We start from the raw sequence: 23,235 nt of genomic DNA, 5'->3' as shown, positions 1-23,235 counted from the left end.
AACTTGGCCTCTTCAGGCCTCTTACAACTGAGAAAAACTCTGAGAAGCGATCACTCTTGCAACTCATGCATCCTGTGAATAAACATTGCTTTGACTTATAGGGTCACAAGTCAAAAAGGTTGCGAACCACTGCCACAGAGCCATGCAATGCCAGAGTAAGCACAAGTAAGTAAGTCTAACCCTTCAATACAAATAGTCACAATTAATCCTGCTGATCTCGGCTCATTTAAAAAATCCTTCGGCGGGTTTTGTCTGATAGATGATGCACTGACTCCATCTAAAGGTGGAAAGTAAACTTGCAGGTTCTGAGGAGAGCTGCTGCTTCAAGTGAAGGTCCAAGAGAATACAATGACTCTTTTCTCACTGCTAGAACAATATTAACCTTTATAGACTGAGATCATTTGGACTGCATTCATTCAAAATTTGTTCCCCACAACATTAATAGATGAATCCCTGTCAAATTTTCCAAATCATGTGTTCTCTCTAACAAATATCGTATTGATGTGACACAACCTCAGTTTTATCAGGATTCTCAGCAGATGGACATCCAATGGAGTGCTTGACAGCAAAGACAGCAATCAATGTATTTAATGGTGCCATCACCAAACCAGGCACTCATTTACAAACCCTACAATGGCATAATTCATTCAATGTGCAGTTCAGTCCCAAGTTTCACCACATCCTTTCAGAGGATGGCCATGTAGAAAAAAACGTCACTAAACAAGGTCTTAAGGGTGTGTGTTTAAGTATTTAACATGTGACTATTTTGTGCCTGTTTGTGTTTGTCTCTTGCACATTGAGACAAACCTTTGACTGGATTTGATTTCACCACTGCTGGCATCGAACAGGAAATGATTTAAAACCCCAGTTTTTCTGAGGAATATAATTTGAAAAGTATTTTACACATATGACGAGAGTGGAACTGACATTGCTAGTGACACAAATAAGTCTTTGTTTAGCAGCAATGCAAACCACTTGCTAGACAATAATTAACAACAGATTTCCCTGCAGTTTCTGTTGTAGAATGTTGTCTGCACAACGTCCCAGAGGGCTGAAAAATAACACAAAAATTAAGTCAGCGTCTCGTCTGTATCTTGAAGGCATTTGAAAAATCAGTGATACATGTGTTAGTACGTCGTTCCTCAGTAACATTTCTCTCTGTCTTTCTGTCCTCTAGTTTCCAGACTACAAAATAATTGCAGACAGAGTAGCTGATTGTTGACCGTTGTGTTCACAGAAGACTCTGTAACTTAACCAAACGGAGTGACAGGAACGGTTAAAATCTCTCTGTCTGCCTGCTTTTTCTTTGTTTCACAGCCTCAGGGACTAAAGCAGCAAACAGCTGGTGTATTATAATGTAAAGACTCAACTCTCCTTTTACAGTTGACGGAGAGAAACCCTCAGCCTTAGGGCAGCTGTGTGTGTGTGTGTGTGTGTGTGTTGTGTGTGTGTGTGTTCGGGACAGAGAGAGGACCATGCTGTGCTGCTTCTCTGCCAGGTGGACCTCTTCTTCCTCCTGGTGTCTCATGGGAGGGGCCTGGCTGCATGCAGGCTAATGCTAGCTCCTCTTATTTCCCTGGCAAATGTTATGACCACAACCAGTCACATTTCTCTCCTCCTCCTCCTTCTCCTCCTCCTCCGCCATCTCTTTCTCGTCCACTCCTCTCCTCCTTCCTACATCCCTCACTCCCTGCCTGCCTGCCTGTCAGACGTCCCACATATCCCTAGAGAATAAGATGCCATGGAGGCCAGAGGAAGAACAGCGCTTTATGTCTGCTCTGTTCTCTTCACCCTAACAGGTGAGCGTTCAGTTGCCGTGGAGGTATGTTTTGCTTGAGTTGTCCGCGTTGCGTTAGTGCAGCTATAGCAGTTACTGGGGTTGCTGTGTTTGCGTGGTTGGCAGGGTAAAACTGAGGGTGAGTTGAGGAAGTTTTCTGTGGTGTGCAGTAACAAAGTGTTAACTTGTGAAATCCTTTTGTATTTAGAGGGTTCAGGACAGAGAAGAAGTGATGAAACTGGGTTGCAAAATGTAAAAGTAGTGAAGCAAATTCAAGGACTATCATTGTATATTTTTATCTTTTAAAAAGTTGAACTTGGCATCCTAATATTCTAACATTTTGAGAAAAACACTGAAGTGTACCTCTACCTTTTTTAGCCTTTTTCAATGTCAAAGTTTCGCTTTCCTTCTAGAGTCTATTTTGGTTTGTTTTGCATGTCCTCTCCATAATCATCACTGTGTGACTTGACAGAATTAGCTTTTCTTTGGTTGTCTGCTGTAAGTGAAGACATAAGGAGGGTGTTAGTGGAAAGAAGAAGTGACCGATGCCACAGGTCTTTGACTCAGTGATAACAAACATGTACCAGCATTCCCCACATGACCCGATGACTCTAACAGAAAAAGTCCCTGAAACATGGACTCACTTTGATGCTTGTATCATCAGCCCTCCTTGAGGAGCACTATTTGTCTTATCTGAAAGAGGACAGGCGATTGATGGCGTTTTGACACGCACAGGGAGACTTTATTTAGTATCCAAACAACTCGGATATGTGTGTGAGGGTGATAAGAGGCAGGTGGTTGTGGCTCTCCACACAATAGTTGTTTGAATGCGTGTGTGTGTGTGTGTGTGTGTGTGTGTGTGTGTGTGTGTGTGTGGACTAAATGAAGATATCCTCTCAGCCATTGTCACTGTAATCTCCTTGGTATCACCACAACAATATCCATGTTGTTTGGGGACAACAGCGAAGGAGCGGGCTCGGCACACTCCTCCTCATTCTGCCTTTTTGCGAGATCTCAGCTGGTGTAAACACAGGCACACTCCTACTACTGACAACATACACACACACACACACACACACACACATTAACTGGCCTGCAGGCCTGTAAGAGTGGAACATGTCGATGGGGCGCCTGCATTATTTAGGACATGACACCAGACACACAGTGAATCTATTGTGATGAGCATGATGGGCAGCAGTCACCAGGGACCTGGCTGACACCAGCTGGACGTCTCCAGGGAGGAAGTGTGGACGGGTCAGAGGGGAGGGAAAAGAGGGGTGGGTGACAAAGAAAAAAAGAGATTAGAGGGTAGAAGGTAGAGATGGGTTAGGAAATATGGTTAGAAGGTGAGAACGAAAATCACTTTTCTGAGTTTCCCCCTAGTTTCTTCCAAGATTTTATGGCACGAGATGTAACACACCTAAATTATGTGAAATCATATAGCAAATTAACAGTCTCTCATGAATATTATCCACCTCCCCGAAGTCCTTTAATGCTGCAACTGAGAAAGACAGGATAGACAGCCAGAAGTGAGACAAAGAGACACAAGTTAGAGAAAAGTGAGAGGTTTTTAGTGAGTTTGCTTCACAGTAACTGCCTACTCACATGCTGCCGCTTATCTCAACCTGGCATCCAAACTCAGTCGCTCACTTTGTATCTTCAAACTGTCAAAAAGCAAAACCCAGAAAGTGAAACCTGAAGTTGTCAAAACAATTCGGTCAAATGAAACCCTCAGATCGTAGCTCTGATCTGATGGTAATGATCCTTGAAATGTAATGCATGGAAGATAGGCGGAAATTAGACACGGGATGATTTCAGCTGTACTGAGTAAGGGTACTAATATGTCAGGTAAAACTTCCAGTTGAAACGACAACGGACATATCTCTTGGTGTTTTTGTTCCAAGATGTTTCGAGCTGGTTGCCAGCACATTAACTGCCCTGGCAACTATAGCCAGAACAGACAGCCTGGTGCAATAGATCAACGGTTATCTAGTTAGTTACTTCAGACAGCCCAAGTGTTTGTTTAGCGAGTCGACATCAAAAAGACAGACCTCATCCTTGTCTTACAACAATGACAACCTGTAGTGAGCTGGGTCAATATTAACTCACTGCAGTTTCAGGACCTGGACAATTTGAAGACGAGGATATAGATTATGAGATTAGTCAGGCACAACCGAAAGGGGTTCATCTTTAAATGAAGATAGCCCTGTTTTGCTTTCATATTCTCACCATCACTCCATTTTATCAATAGCACAATGTTATCAATGTTTTTGATGTGTTTTTCAGTATGGCCTTTAAAAAAGAATTTGGACTACAACATTTTGTATCTGTGTTAGGATTGCTCTCATACAATATATACAAAGGGGTGACATTTTATAAGTCTTTTGTTTTTGTTTGTGAGGTGGTGTACCTGACCAATATGTTAGCATACAGTATGTATTAGAGCCATAAAGATATACTGGCATTGACAATAATCATCATATTTAAAAGATAAAGTATTGATATCATATCAATAATACACATACAATAACATTGTGTAAATAAAACTCCTTTTTAATAATTTCATATATACAGTTCTTTTTTTACAGACTCTCTCCACCTCCCTTTACTCATATTTTGAGTGTAATTAATTTGCCAACAAAGAGACAAAACTCAAATAAACACAATAAACAAAGTTAAAGATTAATTTCACTGATAACATAATAATTATTATTTTTCAAATGTTTTAATAAATATTGCGATAATATCTTTATCATAAATTATTTTGGCCACAATAATCATGTAGTGAAAATCTGATATTGTGACAGCCCTATACTAGGGTGTTCAGAATTCACGTGTAATGTGAAAGGGATCTCTCTGGTAAAACCAAAGAGCTGGTGGTGGACTTCCGCCGGGTTAAACACCCTCCGGTACCAGTGAACATCCAGTAAATGGACATTGAGATTGTGAGATCTTATAAGTACCTGGGTGTTCACTTGAACAATTAACTGGACTGGACTGACCACACACATGCACTTTACAAAAAGGGTCAGAGCAGACTCTATCTGCTGAGGAGACTGAGGTCTTTTGGAGTGCAGGAAGCACCCCTGAGGACCTTCTTTGACTCTGTGGTGGCATCAGCCATCTTTTATGGAGTGGTCAGCAACATCTTGACAGCCGACAGGACTAAACAAACTCATCAAGAAGGCCAGCAGTGTGCTGGGGTGTCCACTGGATACGGTGGAGGTGGTGGGAGACAGGAGGATGATGGCTAAGCTATCATCCCTGATGGACAACACCTCCCACCCCATGCGGGACGCCCTGGCAGCTCTGTGCAGCTTCTTCAGCCACCGGCTGAGTCACCCCCGGTGTGTGAAGGAGAGGTACCGCAGGCTTTCCTTCCTGCCGCTGTCAGGCTGCACAACCAGCTCACACAACACTAAAAATCTGTGCAATACAACAATTATTCTGTCTGTATATATATTTTTTTATTATTGTTAAAATTATTGTTTTTTTAACTATTGTTATAGTTATATTTTAGTTATTGTGGATTTATTACTTTTTTATTTAGTTAATATTCTTTACTGTTTATTACTTATTTATAATACTTGTTTTGATATTGTTTTTTACTTTGTCTCTTGTTTGCAAGAGTTATGCTGCTGTAATCCTGTAAATTTCCCCACTGCGGGACTAATAAAGGATTATCGTATCTTATCTTATCTCTCGTAGTGACAAACCCACGTTTTCAGTCTCTCTCTATTCAGAGCGTTTTAGCATCTTTCAGCTAATTGTTTTGTTTTACTTCCTGGTTTTGATTCACTCTCACCGCTCTCATGGCAGCTGTTTTCAGTAGAAACTTCAGTCTCTGTCCCTGGCTGGTGAACATAGTGGAGCATTTAGCAACTAAAGAGTCAGACTCTCCCTGAGAAGTTGGTGGAGACTAAAACAGAGCCAAAAGAAGTGTGAACTACATTTTAAACTCCAAATGAATTATGTTTATTTCTAAGTGTCTGCTGGATGTAAATAGGCAACATTAGCCATACAAAAAGCCAATTATTGCTGGTTGAAATGGCAGATAGCTTTAATCATTTAAGAATAATTAAATAATTATGGTGTAAACCTAAATTGTGGCCTCTGTATCTCCAAACCCATATTTATTTTGAAATACAGGGAGAAACTTATGGGAACAGAAACACACTCAGAAGGATAACTAGCAGACACTCTTTAGATATGGCAGCACCTTGTGTGTTCATCACTAAAATGACCTAATTATTCATCATCAATTAATTATACAGCGATTGTGCAATAACTATCTTTGCTTCCCTCCTCCTCCTCTTCTTTTCTCTGCCAACTTCACCGACTCAGATGTCAGCTCTGAGTACATCCACGTCCCTTCATCGATCCATCATGGTATTGAAGGGAAGTCTGTGCTCCTGTCCGTTGAGACTCGCTTCCCGCTCGATGATGTTGAGATCCAGGGAACTTGGTCCCACACCAGGCCGAGCGGCATCAGAATCACGTTGGTGACGTTTACCAAAGAGACCACAATCACTGACATGATGTACCGCAACCACCTCCTCTTTAGAGAACCTAATGTGTCTTTGCTAATCCGGAAATTGAACCAGGACGATGAGGGGGATTACCACCTGAACCTCAACATAGCGTTTCATAACAAAACAGGGCCAGTTATCAAGGAGGAGAGAACTGTGCACGTAACAGTGGACGGTGAGTGTTTGCCTATCACATGTCATCAGTTGGATGTCATCTATGGACTCAGGCCTAACTTCTTTGTCTATTCCTTAGTCCCTGTGTCCACTCCAGTCATTGAGAAGAGCCCATCATATGCGGTTGTTGAGGACAAGGCCAATGTAACCTGGACTTGCTCTGTGGAGAGGGGAACAAGAGTGGTGTTCCAGTGGCTACAGGACAACGTCACACTAGGTCTTAGTGACAGATACCACTTCTCCCAAGACAACGCTACATTGTTAATCAGTCCTGTGAGGAAAGAGGACAAGGGAACTTACCACTGTTTGGCCAGCAACGCTGTCAGCCAGGGGCAACACAGCAGGGCCGTGGAACTCAACGTCTATTGTGAGTATCCATCAGTTTTCTCCTTTTCCTTCAACTTGTCTGTCCCGGCACCAAGACCACCTGAAACTGAAAATGTAGCTCCCAACTAGCCTCCAGAGAATTGCAATGGGGTTAATTTTCATTTTTTTTTCACAATATAAGGAGATAAACGTTGACATCTCATAGCCAACAGCTTCTCAAACTCGAAAAAACTTTGATCACTTTTTTTTTTACTGTGAAAGTAGCTGCTATGAACACCAGAAATTTTACAGCAAAATAAAGTCCTTAATATCCGACCAGTATCACAGGGACTAGAATCAGACCCTGCAAAAGACAATTATGCAGACAAATAAGTCAATAGGTGTGACATATAAGTATTTTTTATTTGACACACACTGGATCCAGATTTATTAACATTACATGGTCAGAAGGAGTTCAGTAGAGTTCATTTTCAACCATTTTATAGATTATTTTTTTAAAACATTTGATTGTAGGATGTATATGCGACAAAGCTCCTATAATACCAATACTATGCATCTATTGTTGTTTTTCTCTCTCTTTGCACTGTAGTAGGACATATGTAAATCAATGTCAGTGAGATAAGACTACTTTCTGACAACTGAAAACATTTTATGGGACTGTTATGGGTATTTGCATGGGAGCAGACTTATCTCACAGAGCTCCTCTGTTCTGCCATAAAGCAGGTAGATAAACTGATAAACTGGGCTGTTTCTTTGAAGTTGCTCCCAGAACATTATCCCTCAATGGAATCATCAATTTTCACAAAACTAATGTTTCTGTATTGATGGGACGTAAAGGATGTGGGACATTTGTGTGAAAATAATCTGTTTGCATAGGCAGCGCATGTCCGTGTTAGCTTTCAGTAGCATCCTGCAGAAAGTAGATTTCAATTTTAATTTGAGTTTTTAATAATGTTAGTGTACAATTGACAAAGACTTTAGATTTTCTCAAAGTCATATGTCTTACACAAGTAAAAAACATTAAAACTGATTGATGTCACCCAAAGATTCACTTTTGATGCAACAGAACTGCAATATCTATGTTGCCACTAACATGTGTTTTGTTACAGTAAAGTCTATCTTAGCAGAATTATAACAGAAATACACTTAAAAAACCCATAATATAACATAACATAATTTTTTTCCGTTTATAAGTACCAAATTAAACCCCAAATTAAATTAAACTTTTCACAAGATTTAATTTTATTATAACACATACCAATTTGTAGCAAGATATATTTCTGAATTAATAAGCAAAGTTGTGTTCATATTTTCTCATAACATATCCACCGAAGCTGGATATTCAAGGGCAAGCACTGCTCTTTCTTTTCCCCCCCAGAACTCATGCTGCTGGACGGAGGATCGAACTCATGACCCTGTTTATCATAGAAAAGTAACCATTCTGTATAATACGCACCACATCAGCAGCAAACTGTCATGTTTCCCTGACCCACTATTGACCCTGCAGATGGCCCCTACAACCTGGAGGTGAACTCAGGCCAGGGCCTGCGGACAGGAGAAGTGTTCACCATCAACCCTGGAGAGCTGGTCTTCTTTGACTGCCAGGCTGACTCCAACCCACCCAACAGCTATGTCTGGATGTCTAAGAGCCGCAACGCCACCCAGGTCATCACTGAGGGCCCACGGCTGGAGGTGCGCTCCTATAGACTGGCCCAGGCAGAAGAGTACCTTTGTCGCGCCTTCAACAACGTGACGCAGAAGCAGAACGAGGCCCAGTTTACTCTGGTGGTGGCCAGCACCAGAGCAGGTGGGTAGAGGGTGGAACATGGCAGGAAAGAGCAGAGCGTGGGGAGATTTTGGGAATCCTTTGAGATAAAGACTCTGTAAACACTGTGTCATGCCAAAAGCAGAAGAGGTTTATGAGCTGTGAGAGATATATCTTGACAATGACAAACACCACGGCCAGCTATGGGAACATGTGGGTGGATAAAGTACTTTAACAGTGTGTCCACAACAGGTAAAAAGTGAAACCAAGTTATGGGACATAACATGAACTATACATGGCTATTATGAAACTGCCGTTTTATCTTTGTTGCTAGGTTCCAGCGTTTGCAGCCTGTATTAAAGCTCAGTTGCTGGGAAAGTAAACAGTGGATAACAGCTGTCGTATTTGTTGACTAAGTTTTATAGCATGTGGAGTTTCTGTGTGCCGAATGCGACATTGATATGTTGTCTTGGTGATATTGGGAAAGGCTCACTGATGGCTACTGTTGACACTGGCTATGATTTAAAATGCTGTTTAGTAAGTCAACGGAAGTCGTGACAGCATCTATTTTTTAGTGACAGCTAAATCTCTTTTGAACATTGCAAAAGAAGCCTCTGAGGACTAACCTTTTAATAAGACGAGCTGTGCTAGCTGCTGTATGAGGCAATGGTGCTTTAAGCTAAATTATAAAATGAGCAGGCTAACATGCTCACATTGACAATGCTAACATGCTAAGGATTAACAGATACTATTTAACAGGTTGTATTTTAGTTTAGCCAAGTAGCATGCAATTTCTTGCTTATTAGCAATGTGCAGCTGAGGCTGGGAGTGTCATTAGTTTTTCAGATATTTGGTCATAAAGAAAAGTACATCACATTCTAATTCCCATTGCGTGCAATACCGACACTTTGTCACGCCCCTCTGCATCTGATATTGATGCACAAGGCACCCTTTAGTTTTTGTATGAGACGCCCCCGGCTTTCAAGTAACTACATTGTAAACCTATCTGCATCATTATTAGACGCTCAGAGAAAATGCTCCATGAGGGAGGCGAGGTGGAAACAAACTTTCAACCATGAGAGCGGTGTTCATGTCCTAAAGTTTTGCTAGGGGTGCTAGTGGTTTCGTTACCTACACCTAAGCAGATGATTTTGTTTGATTTCAAGACCATGTATTTAGTGTGACTGCGTGCTTGTGCATTAGAAAGTGAAGCCAGGGGGTCTGACAAAGCGTCAGTTGGAATGAGAACGTTATTCAAATGTCTTCAGGGCAGAGACCTTGTTTATTAGTACCAAATTTTGCATCAATTGAGCTAACAGTTGTCAACATTTTTCACCAAAAATTCAACCTCATGGTGGTACTGGAGGAAAAGTCAGGGAGACACAGTCAATAGGAGTCATCCTCTGGGAAGCATGAACACGATTTTATGTAAATCCAACTAACTAATAGTAGTTGAGTTATTGATGTCTAGACCAAAGTGGTGGACCAAAGGACCGTCATTGCCATCCCTAGAGCCAGCTTGGCTAACAATGAGCATTAATGTCAGTGTCCTGTATTTGTTTGCACGAAAAGAAAAGCAGACCCAAGATGCATCTCCTCTGGCAGCCATTACCGTCTGCTCTTTGTTCGTCATTGGCTGTATGTTGCTGTTCTTCCTCAGGAGAACCTGCCATCCTAAGAGAGGTAATGTCAAATTCTGCTGCTTATAGAAGTGGTTTTCTAACAGCTAGTCCTGCAACATGTTTAAAATGTTTGAAATCTGAATGATGAGATGAGTGAGACAACGCTGACTGCTTGCTAGAGTAATTTCTTACACGTTGAGGTTAATCATAAATGTAAATAACTTGCAAATGTCAGTCAAACCGAAGGTAACCATGGCAAAGTATCTACCGCATTTGAATAGGACATAGTAATATTTAAAAATGTGTTTGTGAATAATTATTTCCCACTGTCTCTTTCTCTCCGTCATCAACAGTGCTCATGAGCATTTACAACAGGTAAGCTTGAATATGAAATAATACAATACAGATATGCACAATTGCAATTTTTATGTACATTATGTATGCTTTAACTAACAGCTTTATTTGCCTGTTTTTGGCAGACCGCTTTCAGAGCAGAAACGACCGCATCGTTCCGGTGAGCTACTGCTTGTTTTTACCTGCTGGACACTTTGATTATATTCGAGTATGCCTCATGCCATCATATTTACGTATGTGTATATTTATATTATATCATATTTTGAGGTGGTTGTAGGGATGAACAAGGCCTCGGTTTTCCATTAAACTGAAAGCCGTTCCCAAAAAACTATTTTGAGATAGGAGGAGTTTAAGCAGAAAAGTAAATAAGGTCAGGGTGTCTCATTGATTCCAACCGGAAAGCAGTTTAATGGTGTCATTACACTGTATGATTTATCATGTTAAATTAAAGTTTGACTCATAATAGATACTAATGTGCTGGTCTGACATTGAAGCCTGTGTATTAACAGGCCATGAAGATGCAACAGAAGACTTTGGCATCTACGAGTTTGTCTCCATACCTGGGAAAATGGAATCAGCACAGGTATTTAACATGTTGTACATCAACATGGATTCAGTAATAACGCGGCAAGATTTTAAGCCCTTGTCTATTGTTGAAAAGTTGTGTGTAGTTTTTAAAATGTGCCCGTGCAACTGTCCTGCAGGCATCATGCAGATCTCTGGCTCGCCTCGAGTCAGTTCAGGATATTCACACCACCATCTACGATGTGATCAGACATGTTCCTGAAACCCCAAGTCACAGTTTGCTGAAGTAAGCTGGAGAGTTGAGATGGAACTTTCAGTCATTTCACTTGAAGAGTAGCTTTATTCTCTGTTATCAAAGCCTGAAACTCTGGCTTTGGTGGGCCATTTTTTGCACAAGAGATGACGGAGGCTTGAGTGAGTACACAACATGATCGTGCACTGTTACTGTCCACAGTTTGGGACGGATGTTAAATGACTTTTGCTGACATTATTGTGAGATGAAAGTGCATGTATGGCTTAAATGTTTTTTTTTATTTATTCTTTTATGTGAAAGTACAACACAAGTTGAAACAGTTTTGCTTTTTTTGTTCAAAACTTTGGGTCATATTAAACCAAGCAAGTTAGTCTTGAAGCATGATCTTATGAGGTACATTTAAGGTACCCAAACTGGTCAAAACATGTTTGATTTTAAATACTAAGGTTTTATTTTCCATCTCAATAATATATTTCTAATTTCATATTCCCACCAATGAGAGTCTGTTTTGTGACAAGTGTTATGATGAATGCGTTCTCTTTTATGAAATATATTTAGGTTAATTGTGAATATTGTACATGGATTACACGCCAGATTCTTTATTCTATTTCTATGTTTTTCTCCAATCTATTTATTCCCATAGAAACACTTAACCCTGTTTCCACAAATGTAGCATTTTTTTCAGCTCAACATGGATGTAATGAAATGCTGAAACATGGAAAAGGATGAACGATTCTTAAATTATTGTACAGTTTGCATTCAAATGCTTGTTTTGTACTTTATTAAATATATAACTGTTTACTATTGTGGGTCATTTTCAAATACGCATACTTCATTCTGCCATTTCTGCATTTATATTTGCACTTCTTTATATGTCTTTTTCATAGAATGGCAATTGCAGTAATGGCTTGAAATGAACACTTTTTCAATCACAGATCCTGAGAAAACTAACAAATAGCTGAAGCCAGCAAAGATGTCAGTTGTTTTGCTGCTTCACAGTCGGTCTTTGTCTAATGTCTTGGCAGTGATCTCTCTTCTCACAAGTGTTTGAGTTGTATTTGTCCTCTCAAATTGCTGCAGAGTGCTCGTTGCTCTCCGCCTTGTTGCATTGGTATGCTGTGTACCTGGCGCGATATAGAGACAGGCAGCAACAGACGGATGGTTCAGCGTGTGGCAGAGTGCCCTCCACCTGCTCCTGCTGACACCTTGTCACGAGTATATAAAAATGTGTGGGCTTGCTTGTCTGCTTGTGTGTTTGTAAAAGAGAGGGAGAGGAATGATGAGGAAATAGACAGGGACCAGACACAAAAGTGTTTGTTTAGAAAATAGAGGTCAGAATTTATTTTAAATGTACACAATTTATTAGAGACTCCAGTGCACTCATTCTTCTGTTATTTTCCCCACCTTTAATGTACCACTTAAAGGCAGCAGTCTGCTTTCTGCTATGATTCAGCTTTTTCCCAAAATATTGTGTTGTCCCTATTGTGTCACTCATGTCCTGAGTGCTTCCGTTCAAATTTAAATCCAATGCTTTAGCACAAAAATATCCAAATGCACAAGCTAGAAGATCTAGCATTGAAACTTTTAAAACTTTTAAAGTAGAAACATTTGAATTGATGTGGCCCTGAGGTGGTTCGTTTCCAAAGAAAACTATGGACTTATTAGGTGAAACTAAATAAACGAAACTATAGAGAAATTATTAGTTCAGAATATTGACAATATGTCAACAAGAAAAATGATTGCACATATGTTAGTTTGCTTGTTCACTGGATAATAAACCTGAACTTTGGAAGTCATAAAGTGCTGCAGCACTCAGTATGAGGTTCATAAGCATGCTTCTCATGATGCTCCCCTGCAGAACAACAAGCACTTTATTGAATCAAGCTCTAATTATAGCTGATGAACTGACCAACTGAGTGTGCAGTGTCTTTGTGGCGGTATCTCCGGGTAGAGGTTGCCATCTGTTCCGTCTCAGTGTATGCTTTAAGGGAGGCTCTGCACTGTGGATGACTACCTAACAAACAACAGTGGAATAAATTCACCTAAGGAGAGAGACCTCACCTTCATTTGACTGGGAAATAGCCTGAGGCTTCATTAAACAGGAACTAGAACTCACAGTGCCTGCTGTCTGCTGCATGCTTCCTGCTTTTAACCAAGTGCTGCTTGCAATAACACCCAAGGGGGCATTTACAAAACAGGCTGAATGGGTTTGCATGCATCAGTTCTGTAATTATTTTTAACAAGACAGAGCCAAGTCTAATTAATTGGCAGAGATAGAGCTACATGGCATTGGGTCATGGATAAGATGACATGATCAATACAAATAATTTGTATTATGTATTGGTAACCGTAACCTGTTTAAGACCAACTTATATGTATTTAATAACAGTATTTCAGCAACTAAATATCATATACAGTATATTATACATATACAGAAAGCTACAGTCAGTTATGGTACTTATGTGCTCAGGTATACTCATATCCCTAACTTGGTTAAAAAAAGCTATAAAGTCCATTAAAAGTACTGCATTCAAAAAACTATAAATATTGATTATGTAGAACAATGCCCCATGTAATATTACAGTATTATATACAATGATTATAATTGATGCACTCATATGTCAGCAGCATTTTAATGTTGTAGCAGGTGCAAGACAATCAAATCTGATCTACTTTAAACTGTTGGGAAGTTTAATTGCATCCATGTATCATGACTTATAAAGTGAGCACATGTTTTCAACATTGTGGCCTACTTAAGCACAGAAATGGGCTAAATTAAGTCAGTCACATTCCACTGTTGGCTGGGAAAATAGAAAATGATATATAGCTGTGTAATGAGATCAGTCAAGGTAATTTCAGTAAAACCCGTGGAACAATTATAGGCCTTTTTCAAAGTCGACATCTTGACACAACATTATCCTAACACATGATACAACATAAACAATCCGTTCTGTTCAAGTGTCAAGCCATGACAGTGTGACAGGGGTCTCAGCATGCACTGCAGGGCCCACAGTCATCATTAGTTTTTCCTTCCGTGACATGTCAAAATGTCTCACCGGACACCTACAGGTAACTGAGAGAACAGAGAGGTAGAGTACGTTTTTCAGGGAGGCAAATAAACCTTGCTGTCTAATATTCTATTCTGTGATGTTAAATTACTACCATCCAGTGGTGTGCGACAGCAAAACATGTATCATAATATTAATGCTTTTCAATAATTTAGTTTATAACGTTCATTCATTTTTATTCAGAACACCATATTTTTTAATCCAAATATTTTTATTTTTTTACACTGGTGAGATTCTGTCAGGGGTCACTAGCACGCCTCCCTTATTAAAAACTACATTTCCCAGCATGCTTTGGGATTTTTCTCATTCCTGCCGTACCGGTCACGTGACGGTCAACTATGGCTTCCCTTTCGTAGTGATGGAGGCGCATCGTTAACAACAAAACAAAAACTGCAACTTTGTTCATTTATTTGTCCACTGCCATAAGTTGGATTCACAATGCAGAAGATCAAGTCTCTCATGGCCCGGCAGGTGAGCAAAGCGGCGCTACAAAAACCGTTGTCTTTGACAGCTGCAGGTAGCTAGCATGCTAGCTAGCTAGGCTAACTGGCTAATTTGACAGCTCATCGTGTGGCTCATTAAAGGGCTCATTCAGCCCGAGTAACAACAGTTTATTTAACGACTGCACAGCTACGAGCTGTTTCACCCACATTAAGAAAACTAAGGTGTAGTGACAGAAACACCCGCGGCCCAGCTGTGAGAGATTACCATTAAGACAAGCACAACTACAGGGCACAACAGTGCAAACTGGGCGGTTAGGGAAGTTCTCATCTTGCACTGCAGTAATGTTAAGACTCATTGGTTCACCACTACACAACAGAGCATATCGCTATCACATATCTATGCGTCGGTTCCACTTTTTCCTGTATGACAAGCTATGTTACAACGGGGACAGGTTCCAACTGTGTAAACCCGTTTAGGTTACTTGACTTTTTTTGGGAGCTTTTGAAGTCTTTAACAGTGACTCTTATTTTGACAGGGTCTGAAAAGCCCCCAGGAAAGCATGGCAGACCTCAGTCCTGTGGAGAACCTGAGGATCCCCAGCAAGGTAAACAAGCATGTCGAAGCTGTAGCTGCAGCTTTCAGTCATATTGTGGATGCACTTGTGTGCTGCATATTCTAATAAAGTCAACATCTCTTTCATGTTGACCACAACTACTCATGTGTTCAAGTAGTAAAAAGGTAGATCCACCTGTCCTATGTTTAACTATATTGTGGTAAGATCTGAGTAGCTTAATACTTCCTGTAAGAGTGTTGTTGACAACTGAAACAATGCTGCTGTTGTGTCATACCTTTCAAAACACTGCATATTATTAATAGAAGCCAAGTCCAGTCAAACTCAGAAGCAGTTACATCGACAGTACTGATACAACAAGATTAAATGTGTCAGGATGGTTTTACATTTGAACTAGACTTATTGTATAATTTGTGAGTCAGACATACCGTTGCTCACAATGCACTGTATTATTATACTTTGAATTGCTTCCTGTAAATCGGTTAAATACCACCTACTGTTTTCTAGACAGTAATGCAAAGAGACCGATGGCTCCTATTTCTATCACTTAAGGACACGCTTCCCATCCATCTCAACACCAGGAGTGTGAAACATGGTCTGCTGTTATAGTATTTTAGCGTTTTTTTTTTTTTTTTTGCATGTCAATGTTTTAAAAATGCAATCAGTCATGCTTAGTCACAGGAAGCATTTGTCATTACCCACTTGTACAAATTCAATTTGCAAAGAGCTGGCCGAGCGAAGCCGCAGAGTGGCTCTCTCTATATAATGTATAGTCACTTACTCACTGACGCCTCGATGCACACTGCTAGCTGCTGGCTCTGTTCTGACTTTGCCTTCTAACCTTCTAACGTGGCTGCGTACAGTTTGGAAGGCGACCAACTTTAATTATTCACAGTGCAGGGTGATATCAGCCAGACATTTAATCTCTCTCCTTTTGAAAGACTAGGGTGTTTAACAGGTGGACATTGTTTTGATTGTTGTTCTAGTTTGGCCTTAATGTGAATGTAACTTTCTTCGTGGTGTATTTTCTCCCTAGGTTGAAAAACACAGCAACAGATAAGATTAAAAGGAAGTGATTTTCTGTCAATTCATCTCTGAGAGTTGAGAAAGATGAAGCTGAGAGAAGTTCTGACATTTTTAGACGATATACAAGTCTGTCGTTGCGAACCTATTGTTGCAGAAAACCACCCAAAGACGCAGGTCAAGCTCAAGATAAGATAAGCAGTCATTTATTCTCCAGGTGTAATTAGAGCCTGCATGAACACAGAGAGGAATGTCTCAGGAAAGATTAGTTCTCATTGGATACATGGCTTTGGGATTGCTAACAGGTAATGTGGCCAAACTGAATATATGCAGACATCAAACACGCTGGTTGTAGGCCTGAAATATTCACCTGTGTTGGCATCATGCCCAGCAAGAATGACTTTTAGTATTGTTACACCTGCTTTGTTTGGCTTATGTGATATGAGGCACGTAGTATAAGCAGACAGGAAAAAAAAGGGAGAGAGTTTAGATTATATGGATTATATGCACCTCAGTTTACCTCTATATACTACAGATGAATTAAGTCTCCTGTGTACTGCAAACACCTGCATATTGTGTGTTCAGCCGATACACAGGTCTCATTATTTGATGATACTACGCACCGTCTTTATTTACTTTTGCCGCAGGGCCTTTCAGCTTTCAGGAAAATGAAATAGGAGCCCAGGCCGGCTTTGTGTACACCGAAACCTACTGTCCTCTGTGATTAAAGGGGAATAATCCTCTCAATATGTTACGGCCACTGCGTTACTTAACCCACTGCTCAGTTCAGCAGAGTGAGGCCAAGGTGCCTGACTGCATGCGTGTATCTTCATTACTTAATCTGATACTGACTGCTCGGTACCAGCCGTGTGTTTCCAACCATGTTAGCCATGATTCACATCATCTATCATCCTCCAGGAGCTGACAGCATCATCTGGCTTGCAAGGGGGGGGGGGGATTGAGAATTGATGCTGTCAAGTCAATATTTAGACATGACTTGTTGGGTTGATGGAGTATGAATGATACGCAGGGAAAACATAAAGATACACGTGAACTGATCAGTCATTTCAAAGATAAAAAAAACACACAATACATCGCCTTTCTTACAGTACAGCAGTATATTGAATGGTAAACCCTGTACCTGTACCATGATGCGTATTGTATCGCCAGAGTCTTGCCAACAGACAGACCTAATAGCTGCTGAGGTGAAACGTTTAATTTGGCTCCTCTCAGAGATGTCAGGTCTGATATATGTGCAGACAGAGGTCAGAGGTCAGACTCTTGGCTCGAGAGCAGCAGTTTACCTTCGGGGGGGGGGGGGGGGGACCTTTCTCTCAAAGACAGTCTGATCCCCTTCGTTCACCTGCTGCTGTGTACCTGCTGCCCTTTACAGATGTACGTGTACACCTGGGCAATGAACCAAGGGCCTACGTTTAATAAAGGTTGTGTTGAAACAAAAGCTAATTTCTATTTTTACCTTTTTATAAAAAATAATATACATCATTTAAATGACTCCAAGCTACTCTTACAACTGGGCTGAGTCAGTTGTAACGGTTGTCTTGGCAGGTACTGTGGTGTGCTATATCTCTTAACCTCTTCTTTACAATCTTATATTGTGTGGCAACAAGACTTTCTAAGTATAAAATACTTACTCATAGTGAACTTTATATAAACTGAGGCACAGGACATCCAATGTATCCCAACAGCTATATTGAGGCAGCCACAGAAATGGCCTCTCTGATCTGATTATTTCACAAATATCAGTAGAGCTAAAATGGTTTGTTGCAGCCCTAAATAGCACTGGAACAAGCTGGGGATTGATATCTGTATGATGCGGAAAATGTTTCATTTAACTTTGTTGAGGGAACAGTTGCTTCCCTGCTGTTAGTGCGCCGGGTACATGCAGTTACCATTTCTCACCCGCAGGGGTCACCACCAGCTCACCCATTACCGTGTTGTCTCATCAGAACTCTCTGTTCACACAAAAAAGCATTACTTTACACAGGCCGAGAGCATCGCCTGTTCAATGTTGTAGTGCTTCCTAAAACTGTAGGATGACTGTGATTGGCTGAGTGCCTCCGATGTGCAGTATGAAGCTGGGAGGAGGCCGTTAGTTTACACAGAGGCTTTCTTTAGGGGGGAACATGGCTCACTTTGACATTTCACACTTAGTTTCTGAGATACTATTTTCTAATTATACGGCCGTTCACTCATCCAACAAAAGACCTGCATGACATTACAGATACAGGGAGCCCTTTGCTTTTGACGCAGTGATGGACAGTGGCGAGTTACCGCTAAGGGAAAATATAATTGCATACTTTCCAAGTAAATATTCAACAGTAGCCCAGCAGCTGACAGCAGTGATGCAGCCTGAATGTTGGTGTATTGATCGTGATTGTGTCCTAATGGCCCCGAAGACGAACGTGTTAAACCCCTTTTTTGTAGGAGCAGATGAGGATATACATAAATATTCTGATCACAATGAGGATGTTTTGATTTGTTCGTCTAATGAACGATTCCATGGTGGAAATAATTGGCCCTCCTCCTATCTGTCTCCTCTCCTCACGGTCTCGCTGGATTTTCCGTGAACCTCCTTTTTTGTTTATTCAATTTTTGGTGTTATCAGTGGAGCACCTTTTTGTTCTGCATTTGATTTTCCGCATTCAGTCATCAGCCCTCCACATGAACATCCTCTTTGATGATGCTTGTTAAACATCCCACACTTTGGATGCAAATATATTTCTAATTTCCGCAACGAGAGGAGAATTTCATTAATTTGTGTTTGGGCGGGCTAAAGGGTGGTTTGTTTTCCCCCCTCATCCTTCAAAGTGAAATTTGATCAAAGCCTCACGGCGGCTGATGTTGGGTTTCACATGTGAGGGGTGTCTGGTTTTGTTTTTGTGCTCACGCAGCCGCAGGGAAAGAGGGTATTGTTTAACCCTGAGGTAGCCTCTCAAGGAGTTGTTCGCTTAAAGATGTTTAGAGCTCTGTACGTCACTGCGGGTGGGAAACGTGAGAGAGTGAGAGGGAGAGAGAGAGAGAGAGAGAGAGAGAGAGAGAGAGGGGAAAAGAGGAAGAGGGGAAGACAGAGGAGGCACGGAGGAGGTGAATTGCTCTCACCGCAGGAGTGGCTTCACATCATTGTTTTGGTGTTTCGCTCACTCTCTTTTTTTTTTTTCTTTTCACTGGAACTTTCGCCACCTATGAGTCATCCACCTCATCCTCCCCCTTTTCCCTTCCCTTCTCATTTGAGCTGATTGGCCACCCACCCCTTTTGATGGCAGGAGTGTGATCCCCTACCTCTATACCGCTCCTTTCCAATCTCACACGCTCACCCACACATTTCCCCTCGGGGAGCCTTTGCTCACTCCTTCTTCTTCACCTGATTCAAACACGGCAGCACACACACACTTGCCTGTAGGTCTGTGCATTTCTCACACACACACACACACACACACACACACACACACACACACACACACACACACACACAGGCGCAGACACATTATACTTCTTTATTACCATCCTCACAATTAGCCTTGTAATGAATTGAATTAAATGAGTCTTATGTTTTACTGTGAGCATTAAACTGGCACCAGCGCTCCTGTATAAATGTCACTCAGCAAGACTCAGTCACCCACGGAGGCAGACCCGGTTACATGGGGGGGGGGGGGGGCAATGCTTCAGTGCCTTGCTGATAGTAGCTGTGAAGATATGTGTGGTTAGGCAGGTGTGTAACTGGGTTTTCTCCATCAGTGTCTGCTAGAGTCGATATGAGATGATGTGTGCTGATCTTTGATGGAGATTTCTCTATTTTTTTAGGATATTTGATAGAGTATGAATGCATATAGGGGGCTAATTGCATTGATCCTTGAATTCCACATCCGTCCTGGTGCTGCTGCTTCTCAAGCCTACCGTCTATTCTTAGTGTCATTGTGCTTTAATGGGCTGTGAGACTCAACTTTGCCTTAGATAAAAGATTCACACTCACAACATTAATCTGCCTAGCATGCACATTTACTATTTATGGGATGTAATATTTAGCTATATCGGAGACGATGCAGAAAGGAGACTAGCGACAGATCCTGAGTCTATTGACTCCAATGGCAGAAGTGAACGTGAACACAGTTTATGACCGATTATTTCACTCCATAGTCACCTAAGTAAATGTTGGACCCGTATTTCACAAGCCACATATCATCTACACATTCTGAAACTAAAATGGCTTTTTTTTTTACTTTTGTCAGAATGGAGATAATTTGCTTTGTTTGAGACTTTTCTCTGTCTCAGGAGGATCTATTCCCGAGATCTGGCAACTAGCGCCCGATAGCTAACTAATTTAAATATGGCTGGTTACTGTTAGCTGTGTAAATATCTAATGTTATCAAAAGATATATTATTATTATTGAAATATAATATATATAATAATATATATTAGAAGATCCGCTAAGAGAGATACTCCCTTTTTTATGGTTTGATGAGTGTTTTTTTTCCCCTAATTCATTACTAATCCCTCATGATCTGCCTCAAGTTTTGCCATTCAAAAACTACATTTTACAGAATGACATAATAACGTTGTAATTTACCTCTGTACGTTATTTAGCCGAGCAGGACTGCACGCTTTCAGAATTTTGGCATCAATCTGTTACCGAAGTAGGCTTCTTGTGACGTCCCGAATAACAAGCAAAAATTCCACTCTCAGAATTTGGTTATCCCACGCTTTGGTTATTGACCCGTGACTATATCTCGGCTCATTTGGGAATAAGCGCTGAGAACCCTTCATCTAAAAGCCTCTCCGGATGCACCGCCTGTTAATCGATACGGCTCTGATGTTTCTCTGAAGGGGGGAATCCCTGTTGTCTTTTTTTTCGGTCATTCCTTTCTTCTCGTCTTTTCCTCTCAAGGCTCTCCGCCATCCCCCCCATGACAGCTAGCTAACGAAACAAGCTGCAATCTGCTTCCAAACTAAACGTTTTTTCTACTTCACTTTTTTTCCTCTCTTTCCTTCTCCTTGCCTCTTGTTCTCTCCCTCATTTTTATTCCATCCTCTCTTCACAGTGTCCTTCACCCTTGCCTGTGTCCTTAAACTCCTCTGTACTCTATTCTTTTAATCCTATCTCCATTCCCTTTATTGTTCTTTCCCTCGGCATATTTTGTGCTGTATGTATTACCCTATTTCTTTCTTTTGATGTATTTTTCTCGATGATTATATTCAAGATTGTGTTTTTTTTTTGCATTACTTGAAATTATGTAATTCTCTGTTTTGGACCCTCTTCTGTTTGTGTCCCAGTGTTGTTGTTTTTTAAGTACTTACTTCAAGGACATCTTTTTAACTCCACTCTCTCTCTCTCGTCCCCGTCTTTCTCTCTCAACCTGTCTCACACTCGTCCAGGAGGAGTTGCGGGAGCTGAGGGAGCAGCCCATCGACCCCCAGGCGGAGCAGGAGATCATCGAGAGCATCGAGGAGGTCTACTTCTCTACCGACTCCTTCGACATGGTGCAGCACGAGCTGGAGGTCAGAGACTCTGTCTGAATGAGCAAGCACATGCGCTAGTGACTGAATTAGCAACTCTCACTTGTAAAATGGTGACAAGAGACTCCCAACTTCCCACGCCCCCTCCATTTAAAAATAATTCCATCAAACCCATCATTTTTTTAACATTTTTGATAACAGCAATATCACATTTTCTGATATGAAAATATACGGTTATGCTATGGTTTCCTGCACCTTGAAGAGTTAAAGCTCTTTCTCACCTGAGCTGCTGTTTCTTCCACTTCAGCGGAGCTGCATACGCACCGTTGACATCCGGATTGATGGATTGCATCCGCTCAACAGAGGAAGGGTGTGAAATCTCATTAGATTTATCTTGGTATTGCTACACCATCTAAAATGAGGCTCTCAGTCGAGGGGAAAGTAATTACCTATCATCCTTTGGGCCATGGGTTTGTAATATCTTCTTCCCTGAGCAGAGTTTGTTTACTGTTTACTAAATAACGCCCTCCACCTTCTTGACTAATCTTACTTATGATCTGGCAAAGTGTATTTCTTAGAGGAAATTATTTTTGTTTTATTTTTTTAATGGAGGAAGAGCTAACGGGATACTTCCATATAGTTCTGCTTTCCATTCAATTTAATTCAATTTAATGCAACTTTATTAATCCACAAAGGCAATTTGATTTGGGACACTAGTAAAAACAGACGGGAAACAGACAAAGACAGACATTTACAATCAAAAGAAGTGTTTAGGACTGTGTTATAGTGATAATATTGGAAACGGCTGCTTTAAGCCGCTTTAGCACATCCTGAGTGTGGTAGATGACAGAAGGCCGGCTTTGTGCGCTGCCATGTTGGATGCCAGGTCAGGCCTCTTGAAGCGGGTGTAAAACCTTATTAGTTCACTGAGTTTTAGGCAGGATGACGGTCTGTTTCACCCTTTTGATTCTTTTACCTTGAATATTTATCTGTCTGACACACATGCAGGGACTTTTACTACACTGAACAGTAGAGACAATTGGAGGCAAGTAAAATGAGCTTACAGTGTTTTTGTGGATGTGTCTGCAAAGCGTTCACCTGTGTTGGACGATATCATGCAAACAAACAACAAGGTTGTGTGTGTGTGTGTGTGTGTGTGTGTGTGTGTGTGTGTGTGTCTGTAGAAACTACCACCTGAGCTGAACCTGCAGGAGCTGGAGGAGTACAGGGACAAGCTGAAGAGACAACAGGCAGCAGTAAGTACCTCCCTCTTCCTCTCTGTCTCGCTCTAGCTGTGTCTCTTTCACTCACTCACTCACTCACTCACTCA

General features: G+C 41.1%; 2 protein-coding genes across 3 annotated transcripts in view; both read left to right on the top strand.

Moving 5' to 3' along the window:
- The first annotated feature begins 1,620 nt into the window (after positions 1–1,620).
- hepacam2 (HEPACAM family member 2) lies at positions 1,621–12,261 on the top strand. Of its 2 annotated transcripts, none has more exons than XM_068711076.1 (9): positions 1,621–1,799; positions 6,122–6,481; positions 6,560–6,847; positions 8,315–8,614; positions 10,145–10,255; positions 10,548–10,569; positions 10,674–10,708; positions 11,067–11,131; positions 11,253–12,261. In XM_068711076.1, exons 1-9 carry the CDS (start codon positions 1,742–1,744, stop codon positions 11,361–11,363), a joined length of 1,350 nt encoding a protein of 449 aa, XP_068567177.1. In that variant the 5' UTR covers positions 1,621–1,741; the 3' UTR covers positions 11,364–12,261. The 2 variants fall into 2 exon arrangements, with proteins under 2 accessions (XP_068567177.1, XP_068567176.1); XM_068711075.1 differs by having other exon boundaries at positions 1,623–1,799; positions 11,058–11,131.
- A 2,461-nt stretch (positions 12,262–14,722) lies between these two features.
- The window catches only part of vps50 (VPS50 EARP/GARPII complex subunit), a 96,898-nt gene continuing 88,385 nt past the window's right edge, over positions 14,723–23,235 (top strand). The window contains exons 1-4 of the mRNA XM_068711073.1: positions 14,723–14,865; positions 15,374–15,442; positions 21,825–21,947; positions 23,090–23,161. Coding sequence (XP_068567174.1) covers positions 14,833–14,865; positions 15,374–15,442; positions 21,825–21,947; positions 23,090–23,161 — 297 coding nt within the window. The 5' untranslated portion in view covers positions 14,723–14,832. The remainder of the gene's footprint in view (positions 14,866–15,373; positions 15,443–21,824; positions 21,948–23,089; positions 23,162–23,235) is intronic.

The sequence above is a fragment of the Cebidichthys violaceus genome, unplaced genomic scaffold (assembly GCF_023349555.1).
Source record: "Cebidichthys violaceus isolate CVI_PGR_0920_01 unplaced genomic scaffold, fCebVio1.0.p SCAF_16, whole genome shotgun sequence".
NCBI classification, from domain to species: domain Eukaryota; kingdom Metazoa; phylum Chordata; class Actinopteri; order Perciformes; family Stichaeidae; genus Cebidichthys; species Cebidichthys violaceus.
Note: the sequence above shows the minus strand (reverse complement) of the source record. Positions and strands in the feature narration are given on the sequence as shown.

Bases quoted from the DNA above. Each gene is read 5' to 3' on its own strand.
- hepacam2 (XM_068711075.1), top strand. From the start codon at position 1,742: ATGGAGGCCAGAGGAAGAACAGCGCTTTATGTCTGCTCTGTTCTCTTC. The intron at 6,848-8,314 runs GTGAGTATCCAT...TTGACCCTGCAG, and splicing joins CGTGGAACTCAACGTCTATT to ATGGCCCCTACAACCTGGAG. The intron at 10,570-10,673 runs GTAAGCTTGAAT...TGTTTTTGGCAG, and splicing joins CTCATGAGCATTTACAACAG to ACCGCTTTCAGAGCAGAAAC.